This window comes from Pseudorca crassidens, chromosome 1 (genome assembly GCF_039906515.1).
Source record: "Pseudorca crassidens isolate mPseCra1 chromosome 1, mPseCra1.hap1, whole genome shotgun sequence".
Classification (NCBI taxonomy): Eukaryota; Metazoa; Chordata; class Mammalia; order Artiodactyla; family Delphinidae; genus Pseudorca; species Pseudorca crassidens.
In genome coordinates, this window is record NC_090296.1 from 13,269,178 (window position 1) to 13,290,692 (window position 21,515).

General features: G+C 36.1%; 1 protein-coding gene across 1 annotated transcript in view; it reads left to right on the forward strand.

Annotated features, from left to right (window-relative positions):
- The window catches only part of CATSPERB (cation channel sperm associated auxiliary subunit beta), a 127,726-nt gene that overhangs the window by 90,591 nt on the left and 15,620 nt on the right, over positions 1 to 21,515 (forward strand). Inside the window, exons 17-21 of the mRNA XM_067736863.1 lie at positions 4,555 to 4,745; positions 9,039 to 9,371; positions 16,025 to 16,164; positions 18,331 to 18,528; positions 19,269 to 19,379. Of these exons, the coding sequence (XP_067592964.1) occupies positions 4,555 to 4,745; positions 9,039 to 9,371; positions 16,025 to 16,164; positions 18,331 to 18,528; positions 19,269 to 19,379 (973 nt within the window). The remainder of the gene's footprint in view (positions 1 to 4,554; positions 4,746 to 9,038; positions 9,372 to 16,024; positions 16,165 to 18,330; positions 18,529 to 19,268; positions 19,380 to 21,515) is intronic.

Here is a 21,515-nt window from a genome sequence, read left to right on the forward strand (position 1 = left end):
GAATCAAAATCCTTTCCACAGTGGGAGTTGATTATATACTCACAGATAAAAAATCTATATCTGCTTGATAATGGGAAGTATAGTCGTTCCACAAATGGTGAAGTATTGAGAAGGAACTTCTCTCATTTCATAACAAGGTCAGTTGTTTTTAAGAATCTCCACAAAATCCTAAAAGTGATAACTTAATGTCAATAATTCTACTAAACTGCTCAGAAAGAAAACAGCATCAACATTTACACAAAGTTTTGGTAAAGCTATTTGTTAATTCCATGAATATTATTGAGTGACTATTTCACATCAAGTCTTATGCTAAGCCCGGGAATATAGTGGTGAATAAGATAGACAAGGTCCTTGCCCGCATGGAGGTGACATTCTAATGAAGAGAGACAGATGATAAACAGGTAAGCAAAAAACAAAATAGTTTTAGATCTAATACATGCTATGAAGAAAGTAAACACGGTGACAGAGGGAGTGAGAAGGATAAGCAAACAGCTGAGAACAAAGAACGAAGAGCTTTCCAGGCAAAAGAAATTGCAAGTGTAAATGCAGTCAGGCAAGAAAATACGTGGGTGTATTTAATAAACAGGAAGGAAGCTGGTGTGGATGGTGCAGAGTAAGATGGTGTGGTGGAAGGTGAGCGAGGGGGTAGGTAAGTGCCAGACCATATAAGGCATCGTGGGCTGCATGAGGAGTTTACGTGTTATTCTTGGTGCCAGGGGAAGCCATTGGAGAGTTTTACATAGGAGAGTGAAATTATTTTTATTTTCGAAAAGATCACTCTGCTGTGAAAAGTATAGGACAGAATGAGAAGTCAAAGTTTCCAGGCCCCTTGGAAAGCTATTGAGGTAATACAGGTGAGAAATGAAGGCAGTTGAAGCAGGTGCACTTGAGAAAAGACAGGATTTGATGACAGATTGCCTGGTGTGGGTATTAGCAAGAGAGCAATCAAGAACTATTTAGGTTTTTGGTTTGCAGCTAGGTAGATCATGCTGTCATTTTATGAGACGAGGAATGCAGAGTTACTCAGGGTGAGTGAGAGTTCCATATTAGAAATATTAATTTTGAAATGCCTGTTAGGTACCCAAGTGAAGATGTGAAGTTGGCAGTTGCATGGATGTACTAATGCATAGCACACAGGGTCAGAGCAGGAGCTCTTCATTTGACAGTTGTTCCTGTATAAATGGATGTCTGTAGGGAAGAAAAGGCCTTGGGCACTCCAGGAAGAGAGATTAGGCAGAAGAGGAGGCCCCAGCCAAGAAAACCAGGACGGACCAGCCAGTGAGATAGGAGAAAAACCAGGGAAATGTGGGATCCTATAAGCCAAGGGAGATGGGTGTTTTGGAAAGTATGGAGTGGACCACTGTGACCCATGCGGCTGAGAGACTGAGTAAAATAAGAACAAAGAAGTGAAGTGACCTTTGGATGTGGCAACATTCCAGGCTGTAGTAACCTTGATTAAAGCAGCTTCATTGGCATGGGGTGAGGGCAGTGGGCTGGGGAAACAGCATGGGTACTGGAATGGGAGCTTAGCATTACAGGCAGTTAAGTTTGATGGTGATTGTCTTTTTGCAGTGTTTTCCCCCCTCAACAGATATTCCTCTCCACCTCAGGAACTCCCTGACTCCTAATTTTAAGCCCATCCTTCATTGCCCAAACCCCATTCCCTCCTTTAAAAGCTGACTTCTTACCTCTCCTGGAAGACTGGAGCTTGATTACCCCCAAAAGCCATCCTAGACACTTGAGTACAAGAGGCTCATTTAACTCGCCAGTGGTGGGAGAAGTGGGAAGACAGGTTCAGTAATAGCCTGGCTATTGGTCAATGACTTCAGATACAAAGAGGTTAATTTTTTTAAATTACGGTAATAAAGTTTACTTTTTAAGAGAAGTTTTAGGATCACAGCAAAACTGATCAGAAAGTAGGGTTCCCATATACCCCCTCTCCACACATACCTCCCTCACTATTGATGTCCTACACCATAGTGTAGGACACTATACTATAATATAATGTAGGTACATTTGTTACAATCCATGAACCTGTACTGACACATCATCAGTCACCTGAAGCCCATAGTTTACATTAGGGTTCACTCTTGGTGTTGCACATTCTATGGCTTTTGACAATTATGTAATGACACGTATCCACCTTATACTATTAATATCATACGGAATACTTTCACTGCCCTAAAAGTCCTCTCTGCTCTGCCTCTTCATCCATCCATCCCCACTAACCCCTGACATCTATACTGTCTCCATAGTTTAGCCTTTTTCAGAATGTCATACAGTTGGAATCACACAGTGTGTAGCTTTTCAGATTAGCTTCTTTCACTTAGTAATATGCATTTCAGCTTCCTTCATATCTTTTCATGACTTGATAATTCATTTCTGTTTACCACTGAATGACATTCCATTGTCTGGATGTACCACAGTTTTTTTATCCATTCACCTACTGAAGGACATCTTGGTTGCTTCCAAGTTCGGGCAATTTTGAATAATGGTGCCATAAACATCCTTGTTCAGGTTTTGTGTTTAACTCATTTGCATAGATACAAAGGAATTTGATTGCTGGATCATATGGTAAGTGGCTTTCAAAGTGGCTGTACCATTTTGCATTCCCACCAGCAATAAATGAGAGTTCCTCTTGCTCTACATCCTCACCAATATTTGGTGGTGTCAATATTTTGGACTTTTGCCATTCTAATAAGCGTATAGTGGTATCTCGTTGTTTTAATTTGTATTTCCCGATGATATATCATGCATATAAGCATCTTTTCATATGTTTATTTGCCATCTGCATGTTTTCTTCCGTGAGGTGCCTATTTAGACCTTTTGCCCACTTTTTAACTGGGCTGTTTCTTTTCTTACTGTTGAGTTTTAAGAGTTGTTTGTATTGTAGGGGATTGGCATATGGCAATCCAAAATATACCACTTTGGCATAAAGATTATTTTTAGCCTAAGGCAATTAAGAAGAAGCAGACATATGAAAAAATCCCTTGCCTTCCACCTCTCTACCAAGAAAGGCAGGATGATTCCTAATCACCAGAGACAACTGGAGACTCTTACCAGTTCAGAGACACTGAGAGGAACCTGCATAACAAGCATTACTAAAAACAACCTTATCTTCCAATAGTTTCTCCCATATATTTACTTTTTCACTGTTTGCCACCCCTAAAAGCCTTAGCCCCTTTTTCTTTGTCTTGTCACTTCTCCACAAATTTATTGTTCTTTATTAAGATGCTAGACAAGCTCCAGGTTCCAACCACCCCTTTGAGTTACTCATCACTGAGGTGTCTCCCCTGTGTAAGCATGACACACATTAATCAAGTGTTCGTTTTTTATTGTTAATCTGGCTTTCATCAGTTTAATTTCTAGGGTCCCAGGCACAGAACCTAGGAGGGTAGAGGAAAAAGAGGTTTTATTCCTCCCCTACAGTTTATTTTGGATAATAGTCCTTTGTCAGATATGTTTTTCACAACTATTTTCTCCCAGTCTATGGCTTGTCTTCTAATTCTCTTGACAGTGTCTTTCACAGAGCAGAAGTTTTTAATTTAATAAAGTATGGCTTGTCAATTTTTTTCTTTCATGGATTGTGTCCCTAGCGTTGTATCTAAAAAGTCATCGCCATACCCAAGTTCATCTAGGTTTTTTCCTATGTTCTCTTCTAGGAGTTTTAGAGTTTTGCATTTTATGTTTAAGTCTGTAATTTATTTTGAGTTAAATTGTTTGTGAAGGGTGTAAGGTCTCTGTGTAGATTTATTTTTTGCACATGGATATCTTAGCTTAACGTTTTAAAAATGGATGTTTTTTCTTGATTATAAAGAACATGCTCACTGTAGAAATTTCCTAAAAGGCAAATATAAAGAAGACAATTGAAATCATGACTGTTAACACCTTGATGAATTACTGATTAGTCCTTTTCAACATGCATTTCAACATTCTTCACTATGCTTCTTTCATTTTGACATTATAATGTGACCACTTTCCTTAGGTAATTAAAAACTCTTTGTAAGTAGCATTTTAATAGATGTATTTTGCCTAGGTAGATCAGGTATTATCATTTACTTAATTTTCCTATTGTTGGCATTTTTATTTCTAGCTTTTATCATAATGCTGTGATGAACATCTTTGTATGGAAAGCTTTTCTCCCCCTCCCCCTCTGTGTTTCAAGTTCTTTCCTTAGGATAGAGACCTATCCGTAGATTTATGGAATCAGAGTGTGAAAAAAATAATATTAGAGCTCTTGATGCATAATGTCAAATTGCTTTCTAGGAATCTTGTACCAGTTTACAATCCCATTAGTGCCTATCTCCACTAAATTCTTACCACTATTAAACTCTGCCTTTAAAAAACCTTTCCTAATTTGATAGGTGAAAAATCATATCCCATTGCTGTAATTGACATTTCATTGATTACTAATGAGGTTGAACAAATGTTACTCAAATATTCATTTGTTAGCCATTTGTGGTAAATTTTATTTATAAATTATATGGTTATGAACTTGTTAATTTAAGCCACTGTTTTACCCAAGTTGCATGATGTTTGTTGGTTTGTTTTTAGGAAAACTGGAACAGCTTACATAAGAAAGATATTGCAACATAACACGCCTAAAGGATTTTTGTCGTCAGTTATTGCAGAAATTATAGACCCTTTTGGAATAGAGGAAGTGAATGAAAGCTCTTGTTTGTCTAGTTCCCTTTCCATTAATCAAGCTGGAAATTTCTCCTATAAGCTTACTCTTCAATTACAAAGTAAGTGTAGTAATATATCTCTCTGATGGCTGGGGAAAATGAGAAATTATCTTTTGGGAAAAGTGTTCATGCTCTTTTATAGAAAATAGATTTCAAAATTTAGTCCAATTGGTAATCTACAGAAGTCTACATATACTTAGATTCCTGGAGGAATTCTTTATTTCTAATATAATGAAACCTAGCTATCACTTCATTGATATTTCATCAATAGTAATACCTATCATTTATTTCTATAATATGATGTTATTTTGTCTTTAACAGTGCTCAGGAACAGTAAGAAAAGTCAAGAAGTCCAGACTTTACCCTACGTAATGAAATAATTTTGAATCACTGTCATGTAGCATATTTCTATTTCAAAGGATTATATGATAGATACATAGCAAAAGTTAGTACAGTTTATTATAAGGATTTGGGTTTTACTCTGAGTAAATGGCAAGGCTTTGGAGTGTTTTGAGCAGAAAGTGACATGATTGAACTAGCTGCTCTGTTGAGAACAGACTGGGCATGTGACAGAGAGGGCAAGAAGGAAAGCAGAGAAATCACTTAAGAGGCTATTGCAATAATCAGGTGAGAGATCCTATTAAATATAAGATGTCTGTTACTCATCCAAGTGGAGAAATAAGGTAGATATATAGAAAGACAATTCTGGAGTTCAGGAAAGACCTCTGGACTGGAGAAATACATTTGAACAGTCAGAAGGAGAAGAGAGAGAGAAAGGAGCAGAAAAATTATTTGAACAAATAATGGCTGAAAACTTCTACAACCTGGGGAAAGAAACAGACATCCAGATCCAGGAATCCTATAGAGTTCCAAATAAGATGAACCCAGGGAGACCCACACCAAGACACATTATAATTAAAGTGTCAAAAGTTAAAGACCAGAAGAGAATCTTAAAAGTGGCAAGAGAAAAATAACTCGTTACCTACAGTAGAACGCCCCCATAAGACTATCAGCAGATTTTTCAACCGAAACTTTGCACATCAGAAGGGAATGACATGATATAGTCAAAGTGCTGAAAGAAAATATTGCCAACCAAGTGTATCTATCTACCAGCAACTTTGTCATGGAGAATTGAAGGAGAGATAAAGAGTTTTCCAGACAAGCAAAAACCAAATGAGTTCATCATCCTAGACTGGCTTTACATGAAATGTTACAGGAATTTCTTTAAGGTGAAACACAAGAGAGCTAATCAGTAATAGGAAAATGTGTGAAAGTATAAATTTCACTGGTAAAGGCAAATATATAGTAAAATTTAGAATAATCTTATGTTGTAAATGTGGTAGTTAATCACTTATAAAGCTAGAATGAAAGTTAAAGACAAAGGTAGTAAAAAAACTAACTACAATGATTAGTTAATGGATACACAAGATAAAAATATGTAAATTGTGATATCAAAAACATAAATTGGGGGGGATAGAAATGTAGAACCCTAGAATGCATTCAAACTTAAGTTGTTATCAACTTAAAATAGACTATTATAAATATAAGTTGTTTTATGTAAGCCCAGTGGTAACCACAAAGCAAAAACCTATAGTAGATACACAAAACAAACAGGAATCTAAGCCACTACAGATAACCACAGAAAATCATCAAATCACAAAGAAAGAGAGCAAAAGAAGAAAGGAACAGAGAAAGTATAAAACACCTAGGAAACAATTAACAAACTGCCAATAAATACATACCTATCCACCTTAATACATAAGGTGGTATGTATTCGGCCTTAACATATACATTCTTTGGTGCAGGTATGTATTTATCCACCAGTAAATACATACCTTCACCTTCCCTGGTGGTGCAGTGGATAAGACTCTGTGCTCCCAACAGGAGGCCCAGGTTCGATCCCTGGTCAGGGAACTAGATCCCACATGCATGCTGCAACTACGAGTTCACATGCCACAAGAAAGGAGCCCCCATGCTGCATCTAAGGAGCTGGTGAGCCACAACTAAGGAACCCTGGAGCTGCAACTAAGACTCAGTGCAACCAAATAAATAAATATTAAAAAAAAAGACAGGAAATAAAAATTGTTGGGGAGGATGTGTAGAAAAGGGAATCCTTGTGCACTGTTGGTGGGAATGTAAATTGGTGCAGTCACTATGGGAGACAACATAAAGGTTCCTCAAAAAATTAAAAATAGAACTACCATATGATCAATCAATTCCACACCTGAGTATTTATCCACAGAAAATGAGCATGCTAACGTGAAAAGATATATACTCCCTCTTGTTCATTGCAACATTATTTACAGTAGCCAAGATATAGAAGCAACCTGTGTCCATTGATAGATGAATGGATAAAGAAAATTGGGGGCTTCCCTGGTGGCGCAGTGGTTGAGAGTCCACCTGCCGATGCAGGGGACACGGGTTTGTGCCCCGGTCTGGGAAGATCCCACATGCCACGGAGCAGCTAGGCCCGTGAGCCATGGCCGCTGAGCCTGCGTGTCCGGAGCCTGTGCTCTGCAACGGGAGAGGCCACAACAGTGAGAGGCCCGCGTACCACAAAAAAAAAAAAAAAAAAGAAAAAAAAAAGAAAATTGGGTGTGTTCATATATATATACATTAAAATATTATTCAACCATAAAAAAGGAGGAAATCTTGCCATTTGCAACAACATGGATGAATTTTGAGGGCATTATTGTGAGATAAGTCAGACAGAGGAAGACAAATACTGTATGACGTCACTTATATGTGAAATCTAAAAACAAGCAAACAACAAATAAATAAACTCAGAATAGATTGGTAGTTGCCAGAGGTGGGGGTTCGGTGAAGGGATCAAAAGATATAAACTTGTAATTATAAAATAAATAAGTCATAGGAATGTAATGTAAAACATGGTGACTATAGCTAACACTGCATTGTATATTTAAAAGTTGTTAAGAGAGTAGATCTTAAAAATTTTCCTCACGAGAAAAAAAGTTGTAACTATGTGTGGTGATGGATGTTAGCTAGATTTTTGTGGTTATTATTTTGCAATATATACAAATATTGAATTGTGTTGTACACCTGAAACTAATGTTATATATCAGTTATATCTCAAAAAGGGGGGGGGGAATCAAGTGGTCAGCATATATGATAGTTAATGCTATGAGATCAGATGAGATCACTGGGAAAGCTAGTGTAGGTATAGAAACGAAAAAGTCTGAGGTCCAACAGTTAGTGGTCAGAGAACAGGAAGACCAGATGCTCTGCTAGGAGAAGAACTAAGAGAGAGCATGTCTCAGAAACCAAGTGAAGAAGGTACTTCAAGAAGGAGGGAATGATGATGCTGTGCTACATGCTGCCAAGAGGTGAGGTAAGATGAGGAGAGAAAAGTGCCCAATGGATCTGTGTCAAGTCATTGGTAACCTTGATAAAAGCTATTGTTGGGTGGAGTCATGTAGACAAAAGTCTGATTGGGTTAGGTTTATAAACTTCTGAGAGGCGAGGAATTGAAGATAGTGAATAAAGGCAGCCCTTTCAGGGAATTTCACAATGAAGGGGAGGAGAGAAATGATGTGGTAGTTGGAGGGAATGTAGGAAAGGATTTTTGCTGGTTTGTTGAAATGGGAAAAATTAGAGCGTGTGTGCATAATAAAGGGAATTATGAGATTCTCTTCTGACTACTTCTACTTATTTTTTCAGAATGAGGTGAGTATCATTGTTGACATGTTTCAAAAACATTTAAAAATGATGACTTCTCTCTCCTTCAAACAGCCATCTTTTGGCTTCCCTCATATCCTCTCTGATGGATTTTCTCCAGTCATTTCTTCTTTGTCTCCTTTGTGGAGTTTTTTTTTCCTTCCCATTTTTACATGATGGTGTTCCTTATGGTCCTGCCCTCAAGCCTCTTTTCTTCTAAATCTTCATGCTCTTCTTAAGCAATCAATTATTCATTTATTCAACAACTATTTATTGAGCATCTGCTATGTAATAGGCAGATCTTTAGGCCCTAGGGAAAACACTAGCTACATTATCCTTCTCTTATAAAATCACAATAAAGACTCTGGGTTATTAAGGCTCTTACCAGTTCTATGGTAAAGAAATCGGATTTCTTATAATTACTTAGCGCTATGTGGTTTTTTTTCTGCTGAGAATTTTATAGAACTAGTTTCACAGTAAAAACTGTGCTTGGCATATTTGCAATACACTTTCTACAAAATAATTTGAATTATAACCTGAAATCTGGCAAATGTGTCCTCTAGCTAAGACCATAATTTAAAAACTCAACTAGTGTATTCCTCAGTTATGTCCACCAGTATTACTTGGAGAACATTGGCTGTTTTATTTTATACCAAATCATTCCTGTTTTAGCTTCAGGTGTTACTTCCTCATTTCAAGATTCGGATATAGAAAAGACTGTGGTGATTCCCGGTTACAGCAGCTTCCTGATCACAAGGATTTTAGATAATGAGAATGCTTTAGCTATCGCTACCATGCCTGAAACAGTACCCCACAATATGACCTTTCTACAAGGCTCTTGGTTCTTATACAACTTTGGGCAAAGGGATGGACGAACATGGAACATACGTTCAAAACCGTGTAATTACTGGTTTCAACAACATGATGATTCACTATCCCTCAATGTCCTGAAATACATTGATCTGGGGAAATCTCATACTTTAAAAATTAAAGTCATACCTAATACAAAAGGTAAGTTTATTTTTATTGGAAAATATCAAAAGGAAATGTTATTACTTTTCTTGAATGTAAAATATACTCTTCGATATTTCTTTTATCTTTGGTTTCTGTAGTAGGTGGCATTCTACCAATAACAGTATTAGCTCTAATTATTGAGCACTTATGCAAAGCTCTGTATTAAATGATTTTTTTATTCATTTTAAAATTTAATGTTTGTAACAACCCTAAAAGTCTAGATTTTAATCCTTATTTTATAAATGAGCTTAAATTACCAGCCCAAATATACACAGGATTTTAGTTTAGATTTTTGCTGCCCTCTGAAAAGAAAACATTACAATTACCTTTGTGTTGTTATAATCATTTCAAGTATTTATTTTAAGCCAAAAAAAAGACTTTTAAATAGAATTCTATACTTTGCTCCATTTTTCAAGATATTTATTTATTACAAAACTAATATAAAACTTACTAAAAATGATGGGGAAATGGCACGCTGGAAAGAAATAAAACAAAAAATTTTAGTAAATTACTGAGCTAGAAATTGAGGGAAAAATATGGAAGGAAGGGGAGGGAAAAAAGAAAATCCTGTCACCAGAAATGAAAAGGGAACCAAAGTCGAAAAAATTAGCTAATATGTGGCTCCTGGAAAGTTTTGAGGCTCAGACATAGGCCATATAGGCAGTGGGATGAATTTTAATGCCCAAGCATTAGTAGAAGATGTAGACCTTTAGACATTTCTACCTTGTGGTAGGAAGTTGGAAATGAGAACATTAAGTAAAGCTGGAACCATCAAATTGTGAAGGGTGAAGCGAGGATAAGGAAAATGCTACCCAACAACTCAAAGAAAGAGGTAGGGAGATTGTCATCTCCACGGAACTCAAAGAATTTCTTGTAAAAAACCCAAACTCCAAGACTGTGTAACACCTAGATACTACCCACCAAATACAAGAATCCCAAACTGAGACATCATTAAAATGCCTGGGTCCCAGCATAAGGAAGCACAAAACCCTCTGTAGGAATACTTTCATAAACAAGGTAACATGGAATTCCACAGAAAAATCAATCTTCATGAACATAAATTGAGGGAAAGAATTTTAAAACCATGTAAGGAAATGACCCAACATAAGAGAAGCTCAACAAGCATAGGAAACAAAGTTTTAATCTTGAGTTGATGGAAAAATCAGAAAGACACTATAAAAACAATTGTAAAGTATAAAATATGTAAAACTCTTAAAGAGATAAAAGAAAGCATATGAACCATAATGAAAGGACAAAACACTATTTAAAAAAAAACAAGCTTATTTGAAAAACATAACCAAGTGCAATTTATAAAAATAAAAATTATAGGCTTTGAAAAAAATTGGAGACAAGTATTTCTATTTCCGTCAGTATTGTGAACTAAATATTCTGAAAAAAACTTCTTTCTGAAACCCTTAGAATCCTTTCTCTTTGATTATATGACTAATTGTCCGTATTTCCTTCAAGTAATTTTAGGGTTTTAATTTTATGGCTTTAACTTTCCACCTAATTATTTAATTTATCTACACTTTGTTTTGGTGTATTACAGGTGGTTAGGTAGTTGTTCCAACATCACTTATTGAATAATGTATTTTTTCTTCACTGATTTTTAAAAACAATGCAATTTACCTATTATTTTGACCATTTCTGGGTTTTAAAAATTCTGTTCCTTTGTTATTTCTCTGTATTCCAGTACAAATCCCAAATGTTCTAACTATTGTAGCTTTAATTGTATTTAACAACTAATTTGTTATATTTTAAACTTGTTCAGTTTGAAGAAACAAATAATAATCAGCAAATCAACTCAGTTGCCTCTTTGAAGAAAAACCTAGTCCATGCTATTCAAGATGTGGTTCCTGGACCAGCTTCATTGGCATCACTTGGGTGCTTGTTAGAAATGCACAGTCTTTGGTGGTTGCAAACAAATTTTAGGTTTTCTTTTGTATTTCTGCGAAAAATGCCAATGGAATTTTGATAGGAATTACAATCAATCTGTAGATTGCTTTAGGGGTATGGACATTTTAACAATATTAATTCTTCCAATTCATGAACATGAGATGTCTTTCAGCTTATTTGTGTCATCTTCAGTTTCTTTCACTGGTGTCATAGTTTTCAGTGTACATGTCTTTCACCTCCTTCGTTAAATTTATTCCTAATATTTTGCTCTTTTTTTTTTTTTTTTTTTGCGGCACGCAGGCCTCTCACTGCCACGGCCCCTCCCTCCACGGAGCACAGGCTCCGGACGCGCAGGCCCAGAGGCCACGGCACACGGGCTCAGCCGCTCCGCGGCATGCGGGATCCTCCTGGACCGGGGCACGAACACGCGTCCCCCGCATCAGCAGGCGGACTCCCAACCACTGCGCCACGAGGGAAGCCCTATTTTGCTCTTTTTGATGGTGCTATAAATGGGGTCATTTTCTTAATTTCTCTTTCAGCTAGTTCATTGCTAGTGTACAGAAACACAACTGATTTTTGTGCATTGATTTTTTATCCTGCAACTTTGCTGAACCTTTTTATTCTAACAGTGTTTTGATAGAGCCTTTAGGGTTTTCTAAACATAATATTCTGTCATCTGCAAACAGACACAATTTTACTTCTTCCCTTCTGATTTGGATGACTTTTTTCTTTCTTAATTGCTCTGGGTAAGTCTTCCAGTACTGTGTTGAATAGAAGTGGTGAGGGGGAACATCCTTGTCTTGTTCTTCATCTTAGAGGAAAAGCTTTAAGCTTGAGTATGATAAGTATGAGTATGATGTTAGTTATGGACTTGTCACATATGGCCTATATTGTGTTGACGTACGTTCCTTCTAAACCTAATTTGTTGAGAGTTTTATTCATGAATGGATGTTGAATTTTGTCAAATGCTTTTTCTATATCTGTTGAGATAATAATTTTTATCTTTCATTCTGTTAATGTGGTGTATTCGCATTAAAGACCCTGAGTAGCCAAAACAATGTTGACAAAGAACAAAGCTGGAGGAACCACTTCTTAATTTCAAACTCTATTACAAAGCTATATTAACCAAAACATTATGGTAATGGCATAAAAACAGATGCATAAACCAATGAAACAGAATAGAGATCCCAGAAATAAACTCATGCATACACAGTCAACTAAGTTTTGACAAGGGAGCCAATGGAGAAAGAATAGTTTCTTCAATAAATGGTGCTGGGAAAACTGGACAGCCATGTGCAAAAGAATAAAACTGGACCCCTATCTTACACCACTCACAAAAATTAATTCAAAATGGATTAAAGACTTAAATGTAAGACTTGAAACCATTAAAATCCTAGAAAAAAAAAAAACATGAAGGAAAAGCCCCCTTGACATTGGTCTTGGCAATGACTTTTTTTTGGATGTGACACCACAAGCAAAGGAAATAAAAGCAAAAGTAAACAAATGGGACTATATCAAACTAAAAAACTTTTGCACAGCAAAGGAAACAAAAAACAAAATGCAAAGGCAATCTTCAGTAAGTGTGCTGGGAAAACTGGACAGCTACATATCAGAGAATGAAATTAGAACACTCCCTAACACCATGCATAAAAATAAACTCAAAATGGATTAAAGACCAAATGTAAGGCCAGACACTATCAAACTCTTAGAGGAAAACATAGGCAGAACACTCTATGACATAAATCACAGCAAGATCCTTTATGACCCACCTCCTGGAGAAATGGAAATAAAAACAAAAATAAACAAATGGGACCTAATGAAACTTAAAAGCTTTTGCACAGCAAAGGAAACCATAAACGAGAAGAAAAGACAGCCCTCAGAATGGGAGAAAATATTTGCAAATGAAGCAACTGACAAAGGATTAATCTCCAAAATTTACAAGCAGATCATGCAGCTCAATATCCAGAAAACAAACAACCCAATCCAAAAATGGGCAGAAGACCTAAACAGACATTTCTCCAAAGAAGATATACAGATTGTCAACAAACACGTGAAAGGATGGTCAACATCATTAATCATTAGAGAAATGCAAATCAAAACTACAATGAGATATCATCTCACACCAGTCAGAATGGCCATCATCAAAAAATCTAGAAACAATAAATGCTGGAGAGGGTGTGGAGAAAAGGGAACCCTCATACACTGTTGGTGGGAATGTAAATTGATACAGCCACTATGGAGAACAGTATGGAGGTTCCTTTAAAAACTAAAAATAGAACTACCATATGACCCAGCAATCCCACTACTGGGCATATACCCTGAGAAAACCATATTCAAAGAGAGTCATGTACCACAATGTTCATTGCAGCTCTATTTACAATAGCCAGGACATGGAAGCAACCTAAGTGTCCATTGACAGATGAATGGATAAAGAAGATGTGGCACATATATACAATGGAATATTACTCAGCCATAAAAAGAAACGAAATTGAGTTGTTTGTAGTGAGGTGGTTGGACCTAGAGTTTGTCATACAGCATGAAGTAAGTAAGGAAGAGAAAAACAAATACCGTAGACTAACACATATATCTAAAAAAAAAAATCTAAAAGTCTAAAAAATCTAAATTTTTAGATCTAAAAATCTAAAAAAAAAAAAAAAAAAAAAAAAAGGTCATGAAGAACCTAGGGGCAAGACGGGAATAAAGACGCAGACCTACTAGAGAATGGACTTGAGGACACAGGGAGGGGGAAGGGTAAGCTGGGACAAAGTGAGAGAGTGGTAGTATATATATGGACATATAAACACTACCAAATGTAAAATAGATAGCTAGTGGGAAGCAGTCGCATAGCACAGGGAGATCAGCTCAGTGCTTTGTGACCAGCTAGAAGGATAGGGAAGGTGGGAGGGAGGGAGATGCAAGAGGGAAGAGATATGGGATATATGTATATGTATAACTGATTCACTTTGTTATAAAGCAGAAACTAACACACCATTGTAAAGCAATTATACTCCAATAAAAACGTTAAAAAATAAAAAGGAAAGGCAGCATGTAGAGTGGGAGAAAATATTTGCAAACCATATATCTGATAAGGGGTTAATATCTATAATATAAAAGGAACTCATACAGCTCAATAGCAAACAAACAAATAATCCAATTAAAAATGTGTAAATGACCTGAATAGACATTTTTCCAAAGATATGCAAGTGGCCAACAGGTATATGGAAAGGTAGTCAATATCACTAATCATCAGGGAAATGCAAATCAAAACTATAATGAGATATCACCTCACACTTGTTAGAATGGCTGTTACAAAAAGACAAGAGATAGTTAAGTGCTGTTGAGGAGGTGGAGTAAAGGGAACCCTTGTGCACTCTTGGTAGGAATATAAATTTGTTCAGTCACTGTGAAAAATAGTGTGGAAGTTTCTCAGAAAAGTTAAAAATAGAGCTACCATATGATCTAGCAATCCCACTTCTGGGTATATATCAAAATCAGTATCTTGAAGAGGTATCTGTACTCCCACTTTCATTGCAGCATTACTCACAATAGCCCAGGTATGGAAACAACATAAGGGTCCATCAACAGATGAATGGATAAAGAAATGTGGTATATATGCACAAAGAAATACTATACAGCCATAAAAAAGAAGGATGAACAACATGGATGAACCTGGAAGACATTATGCTGAGTGAAATAAGCCAGAGAAAGACAAGTAGTGTGGGATCTCACTCATATGTGGAATCTTAAAAAAAAAAAAAAAATGTCTAACTCATAGAAATAGAGTGCCAGTTGACAGGGGCTGGAGGATGGAGAAAATGGGCAGATGTTGGTCAAAGAGTACAAACTTCCAGTTATAAAATAAATGTCTTGGGGATATAATACATAGCACGATAACTATAGTTAATAATACTGTACTGTATAGTTGAAATTTGCTAAGAGAGTAGATCTTAAGTGTTCCCACCACACACACACACACACACACAAAATGTGAGGTGGTGGCTGTATTAATTAACTTAATTATGGTAATCATTTCACAATGTATAAGTACAACAAATCTCCACATTATACACTTTAAAAATATACAATTTTATTTGTCAGTATACCTCAATAAAGGTATGAAGGGGACAGGATGTGGAATCTCAGCCCCCTCCTCAGAACTGTTAAATCAGAATTGGCATTCTAACAAAATCCCCAGTTATAGTTTAGGAAGCACTGGCCAGATCACTTTGGTTTAAGGGAAACAGCTAGAGCTGAGACTTAGGGCAACTTATTTACTACTCAGCTCTGATTTACTAATTAGTAAAGATGGCAATTAGATTACATGGTCTTCCAAATCTCTCTTTCCATTTAATTTCTCAGTATGGAGAGGTTGCAAACAGAGGCCCTGAAGGCAGGAAATGGCCTAATGACGTATTGTGTTAAATGCCTAGGGTTTTTCTCTTGGCAGCAACTGATTGACAGCCCTTTAAATTGAGCGTGTATTCTCAGTTTCTCTACTGAGTTAGCCAACTCAGTGTGACCAAGACTATCCAAGTGACTGCCTTCGAGAATCTGGCTGAGGAATGAGGGGTGGAGGGGAGCAATATTTCTGTGAAAAAAATTAGGAGAAAATATTTGCAAAGTTAAATTTTTCTAAGAACTATTAAAGTTAACTCTGTATAAATAGATTCTGTAGATGTTCTAGAATTCTGATCAGCCAGTCATTATGAAATTGCTTAAAATTTTCATGTTCACTCTTGGCTTTGTTTCCAAAGGTGTTCAAACACTTGAAATCCCACTACTGAAAGTAGTTGTTGGAAACCCAAATTTGTTGGAAGTTAAAGTTGAAGGCCATTTTGATGACACTGATAGTTATCTAATGGAAATTTCTGCAGCCAGCAAAACTTTACGTCAAGTAAGTTTTTCTTTAATTATTAAAAAATATCTATGGATTATAGAAAATTTAGAATATAAGATAAGAAAAAGAAGGAAAATTTATGCATAATCCTACCTATCAAGGATGACTAAACACTTTTAACATTTTGGGAATTACGAAAAGGCTGTATGTCATAGAGATTAAAAAAGTGAGCTCTGGAAAAGACTACCTGAGTTAGTTTTCACTGCTGGTACTGTTTTTGTGAGCTTAGGAAAGTTACTTTACTCTAAGTTTCCTCATCTATAAAATGGAAGTGATACTAATAATACCTACCTCTTAAGATTGTTTTGAGAATTAAATGTGATAATTCAGGTAGACCATCTAAAACAATGTCTGGCACATAGAAAATGCTCAATCACGATGAACTTACAGTATTTTCCTTTTTTCCCCCTAAAACTGGGAGAGCATTGTATATACAGTTTTAAAAATTTGCTCCTTCCACTTAATTATATAGTTTAATCCCTTTGTGTCAATAAATATTTTTCAGCAAATTCTACAATCTGTTTATCATGAAAAATTTCAGATATAGACAAAAGAAGAATTTCCATGTACCTATTTCTGAAATTAAACAATAGTCAAGGTTTTGATACTTCTGTTTTATCATCTCTAATTTTTTTGGTTTATATTCTGACATAGTTTTAAATGAATAGCAGACATCATGTCATTTCACTCCTATATGCTTCCATACATATCTCCAAAAAATATGTGTATTATCTCTCACATAACAAGAATGCCATTATCATCCCTGAAATTTTTTAAACAAATTTTTTTTTGGTACCCTATAAAACCCAGTCCATAATCAAATTCCCGCAATTTTCTCAAAAAAAAAAAAATGTTTATGGTTGGTTTGTTTGAATTGGCATCCAAACAAAAGTCACACAGTATGTGGTTATTTATTAATCTCTTAAGTTTCTTTTAGTTTAAGGTAGGTATGACTCCATTTTCTTCCCCTGCCATTGAATTGTAGCAATTGAGTCAGTTATGTTGTAGAATCTCCAGTATTCTAGATTTTTCTGTTTACTTCCTTATTTCTTATTGAACTAGTGCCACCCACCCCAAATTTCCTTTACTAATAGAACCCTGCTTAGATTCTGGTTCAATGTGTTTTCGCAAAAATTCATTAAAAATAGATTATTTTTAATGGCTTACAGAGTATAGAGATGGAGGCAAAACTACTAGAGCCTACTATATCAGTAAAATTATTAGTATTTCTACATTTTTTAATTTCAAGAAGTACTTAAAAATTTCAAACAGAATTTATCAAATTTTGTTGAATGTTTAATATCATGCAAGGTTCAAATATGGTTTTTGTACATAAATTTCTACTAAAAACATATCTTTGTGAAATACAGTGGTTGCTAAGTGAGTATCTTCTTTTCAAAATGTATACCAATGGAAGTTATTTTACTCATATTATCCAAGCAAATGTCAATGCTCATCAATGAATGAGGGAAGCCTTGCCATTCTAAGTTGGATTTACATCCAACTGCATCCAATAATAGTGTTTATTTAATAATAAACACTTGATCCTTGCTCATTTCCAAATGTCACCCACAGGCAATTAGATTGGAATGTATTTCTTCCTGGAAAAGAATATGTCTTCTGTTAAGATTTATCCTCAAACAGATCGTTATGATCAAACTTATGATTCTATTTCTGTTTTCTATTATCATTCTTTTTCTATTTCTTTTCATTTTCATTTTCTGTATTCTTTACTTGGGTACTGTGCTAGTTTGCCAGGGCTTCCATAACAAAATACTATGGACTGAGTGGCTTAAACAACAGAAATTTATTTTCTCACAGTTCCAGAGGCTAGAAGCCAAGATCAAGGCATTGGCAGGGTTAGTTTCTTCTAAGGCCTCCCTCCTTGGTCTGCAGATGGCTGTCTTCTCCCTGTGTCTTCACATGGTCTTCCCTCTGTGTGTGTCTGTTTTCAAATTTCCTGTTGTTATATGACACTCATCATATTGGATTAGAGCCTACCCTAATGATCTCATCTTAACTTAATTGCCTCTTTAAAGGGCTTATCTCCAAATACAATCACATTCTGAGATACTGGAGGTTAGGACTTCAACATATGGAGTAGACACAGTTCAGCTGATAACAGTTACTTTAAATAACCTTCATTTATTTGGATATTTCCAGGGTTCAACTTCACTGGCGTTTATTGTGTGGGGAGCATCGACTGAGTGTCTTGTTACAACATTCGTGCCAATGTTGAAAAGCAGCTGTAGTTATCTCAAGTCTATGCATCACATTCCTAGTGAAATTATCCCATTGGAAGACTGGATGAGTGGAGTTCACATGGACAGTCAGGGTTTTAATATGATCAAAGTTTTGCCAGTAAGAAACCTAAGCAGATTGTTTGAAGGGTACCAGTGATAGATTACTTTTGTATGATCAGCTGGCCATTCAGTCTTAGCATTTCTTTCCTGAAATGCTCAAAACACTCCAGTTATTTTTCAATCCTCATGTCATTTTGAGGATACGATGACTAAAATGTGAAAACTTTCTGAAATAATGATTTTTCTTGGTAACTTAGTCTTATCATTATTAATATCACATTTTATGCTATATTATGGTGGCATAATCTTGGGCTTTAACAATATATACAATTATTTGACCTTAAGTTGACTCATTCTCATCCTGAGCTGATATATCTTACAGGTCCCATTTCAATATAATAACAATTTTAATTTTTGCCTTGTCAGACTCTGTGACTCTTTTTAAAATATCTTTGTTAACTTATTACTTATCATTTTCTTTGTGACAAAAAAAATAACCAAACTTGAAGAATTATTTACTAAATATGTCACTAAGCCTCTTTATAAGGTGTTTAAACTTTATTGGATTGACTTTATGACAGCTACTTTAGGTTCTAAAACATTTTTCACTTATTTACAAGGTCCAAGTTGTATTACCATGGGTTGAGGGAGTGCTGGGGAAAGAGAAATTTACTTAAATACCAGGAGCTGAAAGTGAAATATTTGTTTTGAAAGCTTTTCTGGAAAATCAAGATTTTTAAATGAAAGACTTAGTAAATAATAATGAATTTTACACTAACTTTGTTTAATCATTTTCAGATAAACTACAGGCCTCCCTCTAATATGGGAATAGCTATTCCACTTACAGATAATTTTTATCATGCAGATCCTAGCAAACCCATACCAAGAAACCTATTTCACAAGTCAAAGGTAAATATTTTTTCTGCAAATATACTAGTATTCATTTGAATTCAAGAAATCATTCAGTAAAATTACAGATGGACAGACCTAGCTGTGGAGATTAAATGAGAAGGTGCATTAAGCATAATCTGCCCTGATAACATCACTACTTCTTCTCCCCCTCCCTCTCCCCCTTCCCTTCCCTCTCCTCCTCCCTCATTACTACTACTACTACTACTACTACTACTACTACTACTACTACTACTACTACTACTACTACTGCTATCCCTGTTCCTCCTCCTACTGCTGTAGCCTTTTCTTCTCTTACTGCTACTCCTGGATACAGTTTTGGAACCAAGAAGTCTAAATGGACTCTTTCCCCTTGACCTCTCCCTAGCTCCCATTTGAATTTCAAAGAGCATAGATAGAGTGAGAACATTGTTTTTTAAATGAAAGGGGCTTCAGACCCATCTCACAGCTCTGTGAAAGGAATGATGTCCAAAAAGAGAGAAGAGTGTTTGCTCCAACATAGACTCATTTGAACTCCTGCCGAGGATCCGCCTAGAAAATAACCAAACCCCAGCAGCACTCTGCCTCTCTGAAGTCAGGGAGAGCAAGGTAGAACAGAGAGAAACCACTAGGCTCAAAAGAAGAATACATCAGGACTTCCCTGGTGGTCCAGTGGGTAAGACTCCGAGCTCCCAATGCAGGGGGCCTGGGTTTGATCCCTGATCAGGGGAACTAGGTCCTGCGTGCAGGTCGCAACTAAGAAGCCCGCATGCATATGTAACTAAAGATCCCGCGTGCCGCAGTAAAGACCTGGTCCAGCCAAAATAAATAAATACTTCTTTTAAAAAGGAAAAGTACATCATGGGGTGGCTTCCCAAGGAAACCTCACAGATACCTGTAATATCTCTCTTGAGAAAAACGCACCTAACTGCATATACATATGGACAAGCAGACATTCATATCCATTCAGGAACATACACACACACGCAAAGACAGAAAATCGTTGTTTCTTTTGTTCAAAATTCTTCATCATCTTCCCATCTCTTTCAGAGTAAAAGCCAAATTCTTACAATGGTTTATAAGGTCCTCTGTGGTTCAGCCTTAGCTTCACATCTGACCTGATTTCCCTCAGGTCACTCTGTTCTGCACACATTGGCCTCCTTGCTGTTCTTCAAGTATACCAGACATATTTCCACCTCAGGGTCTTTAAGTTTCAAAACTTTCCTCTGTCTGGAATGTACTTCTGCCAGATATCACATAGCGCATTCCATCACCATCTTCAGATTTTTGCTTAAATGTCACCATCATTGTGAGACCTTCCTTGGCCACTCTATTTAGGATTGTAACCTCCACATCCACTGATGCCCACTCCTGTCCCCCTTCCCTGCCTTATTTTTCTTCACTGCACTTTTACAATTTTACATATTTTACCCATTTATTTATTGTATTTCATTAAAAGGTAAGCTACATAAAGCAGGGTTATTGTTGGGTTTTTTTAAAATCTATTCTATTCTCTACAATATCTTTAGTACCCAGAAAAGTGCCCGACATAGGGAGTGCTTAAAAATTGTTCAACAAATGAATAATACACATTTATACACATATGATTACACACACACACACACACACACACACTCACACACACACAAGGTTGACTTCTTGTTGAATCTTGGATTTCAAGGTAAGCAGCTCTGCTCCAGGCAATGAGCAACTCAAATATTGAATTCTTCAATTGCAGTTTCTTCCAAAGATAAAGTCTGATACATCACTAGACGCAAGCCTCATCTATTGAAATATGAGTTTAATATATTTACATGGAAATCCTTCGTTTGGATTTTTTTTTTCTTCTGGATTTTCTTGGGAGTTGAATAGGAAATGTATCTAATTTACACATAAGTAAATAACAGGTTTTGAGGGGGGCACCTTTTATACATTCAACAAATGTGAATTTCAGCATTTCCAGAGTTATCAGAAACTGTACAAACAGATATTCTCTGGGGAGACAACAGTGAACAAGATAAACATGACATCTTCGTGGATCTTTAATGGGGGAGAATAAGCTTTAAAAGTTATACAAATTAAATAGCATCATCTAGTGGAGCAGACTACTCAAAATTTATGTAATTCTGCCTCTGATCACCTCAAAATATAACAGCT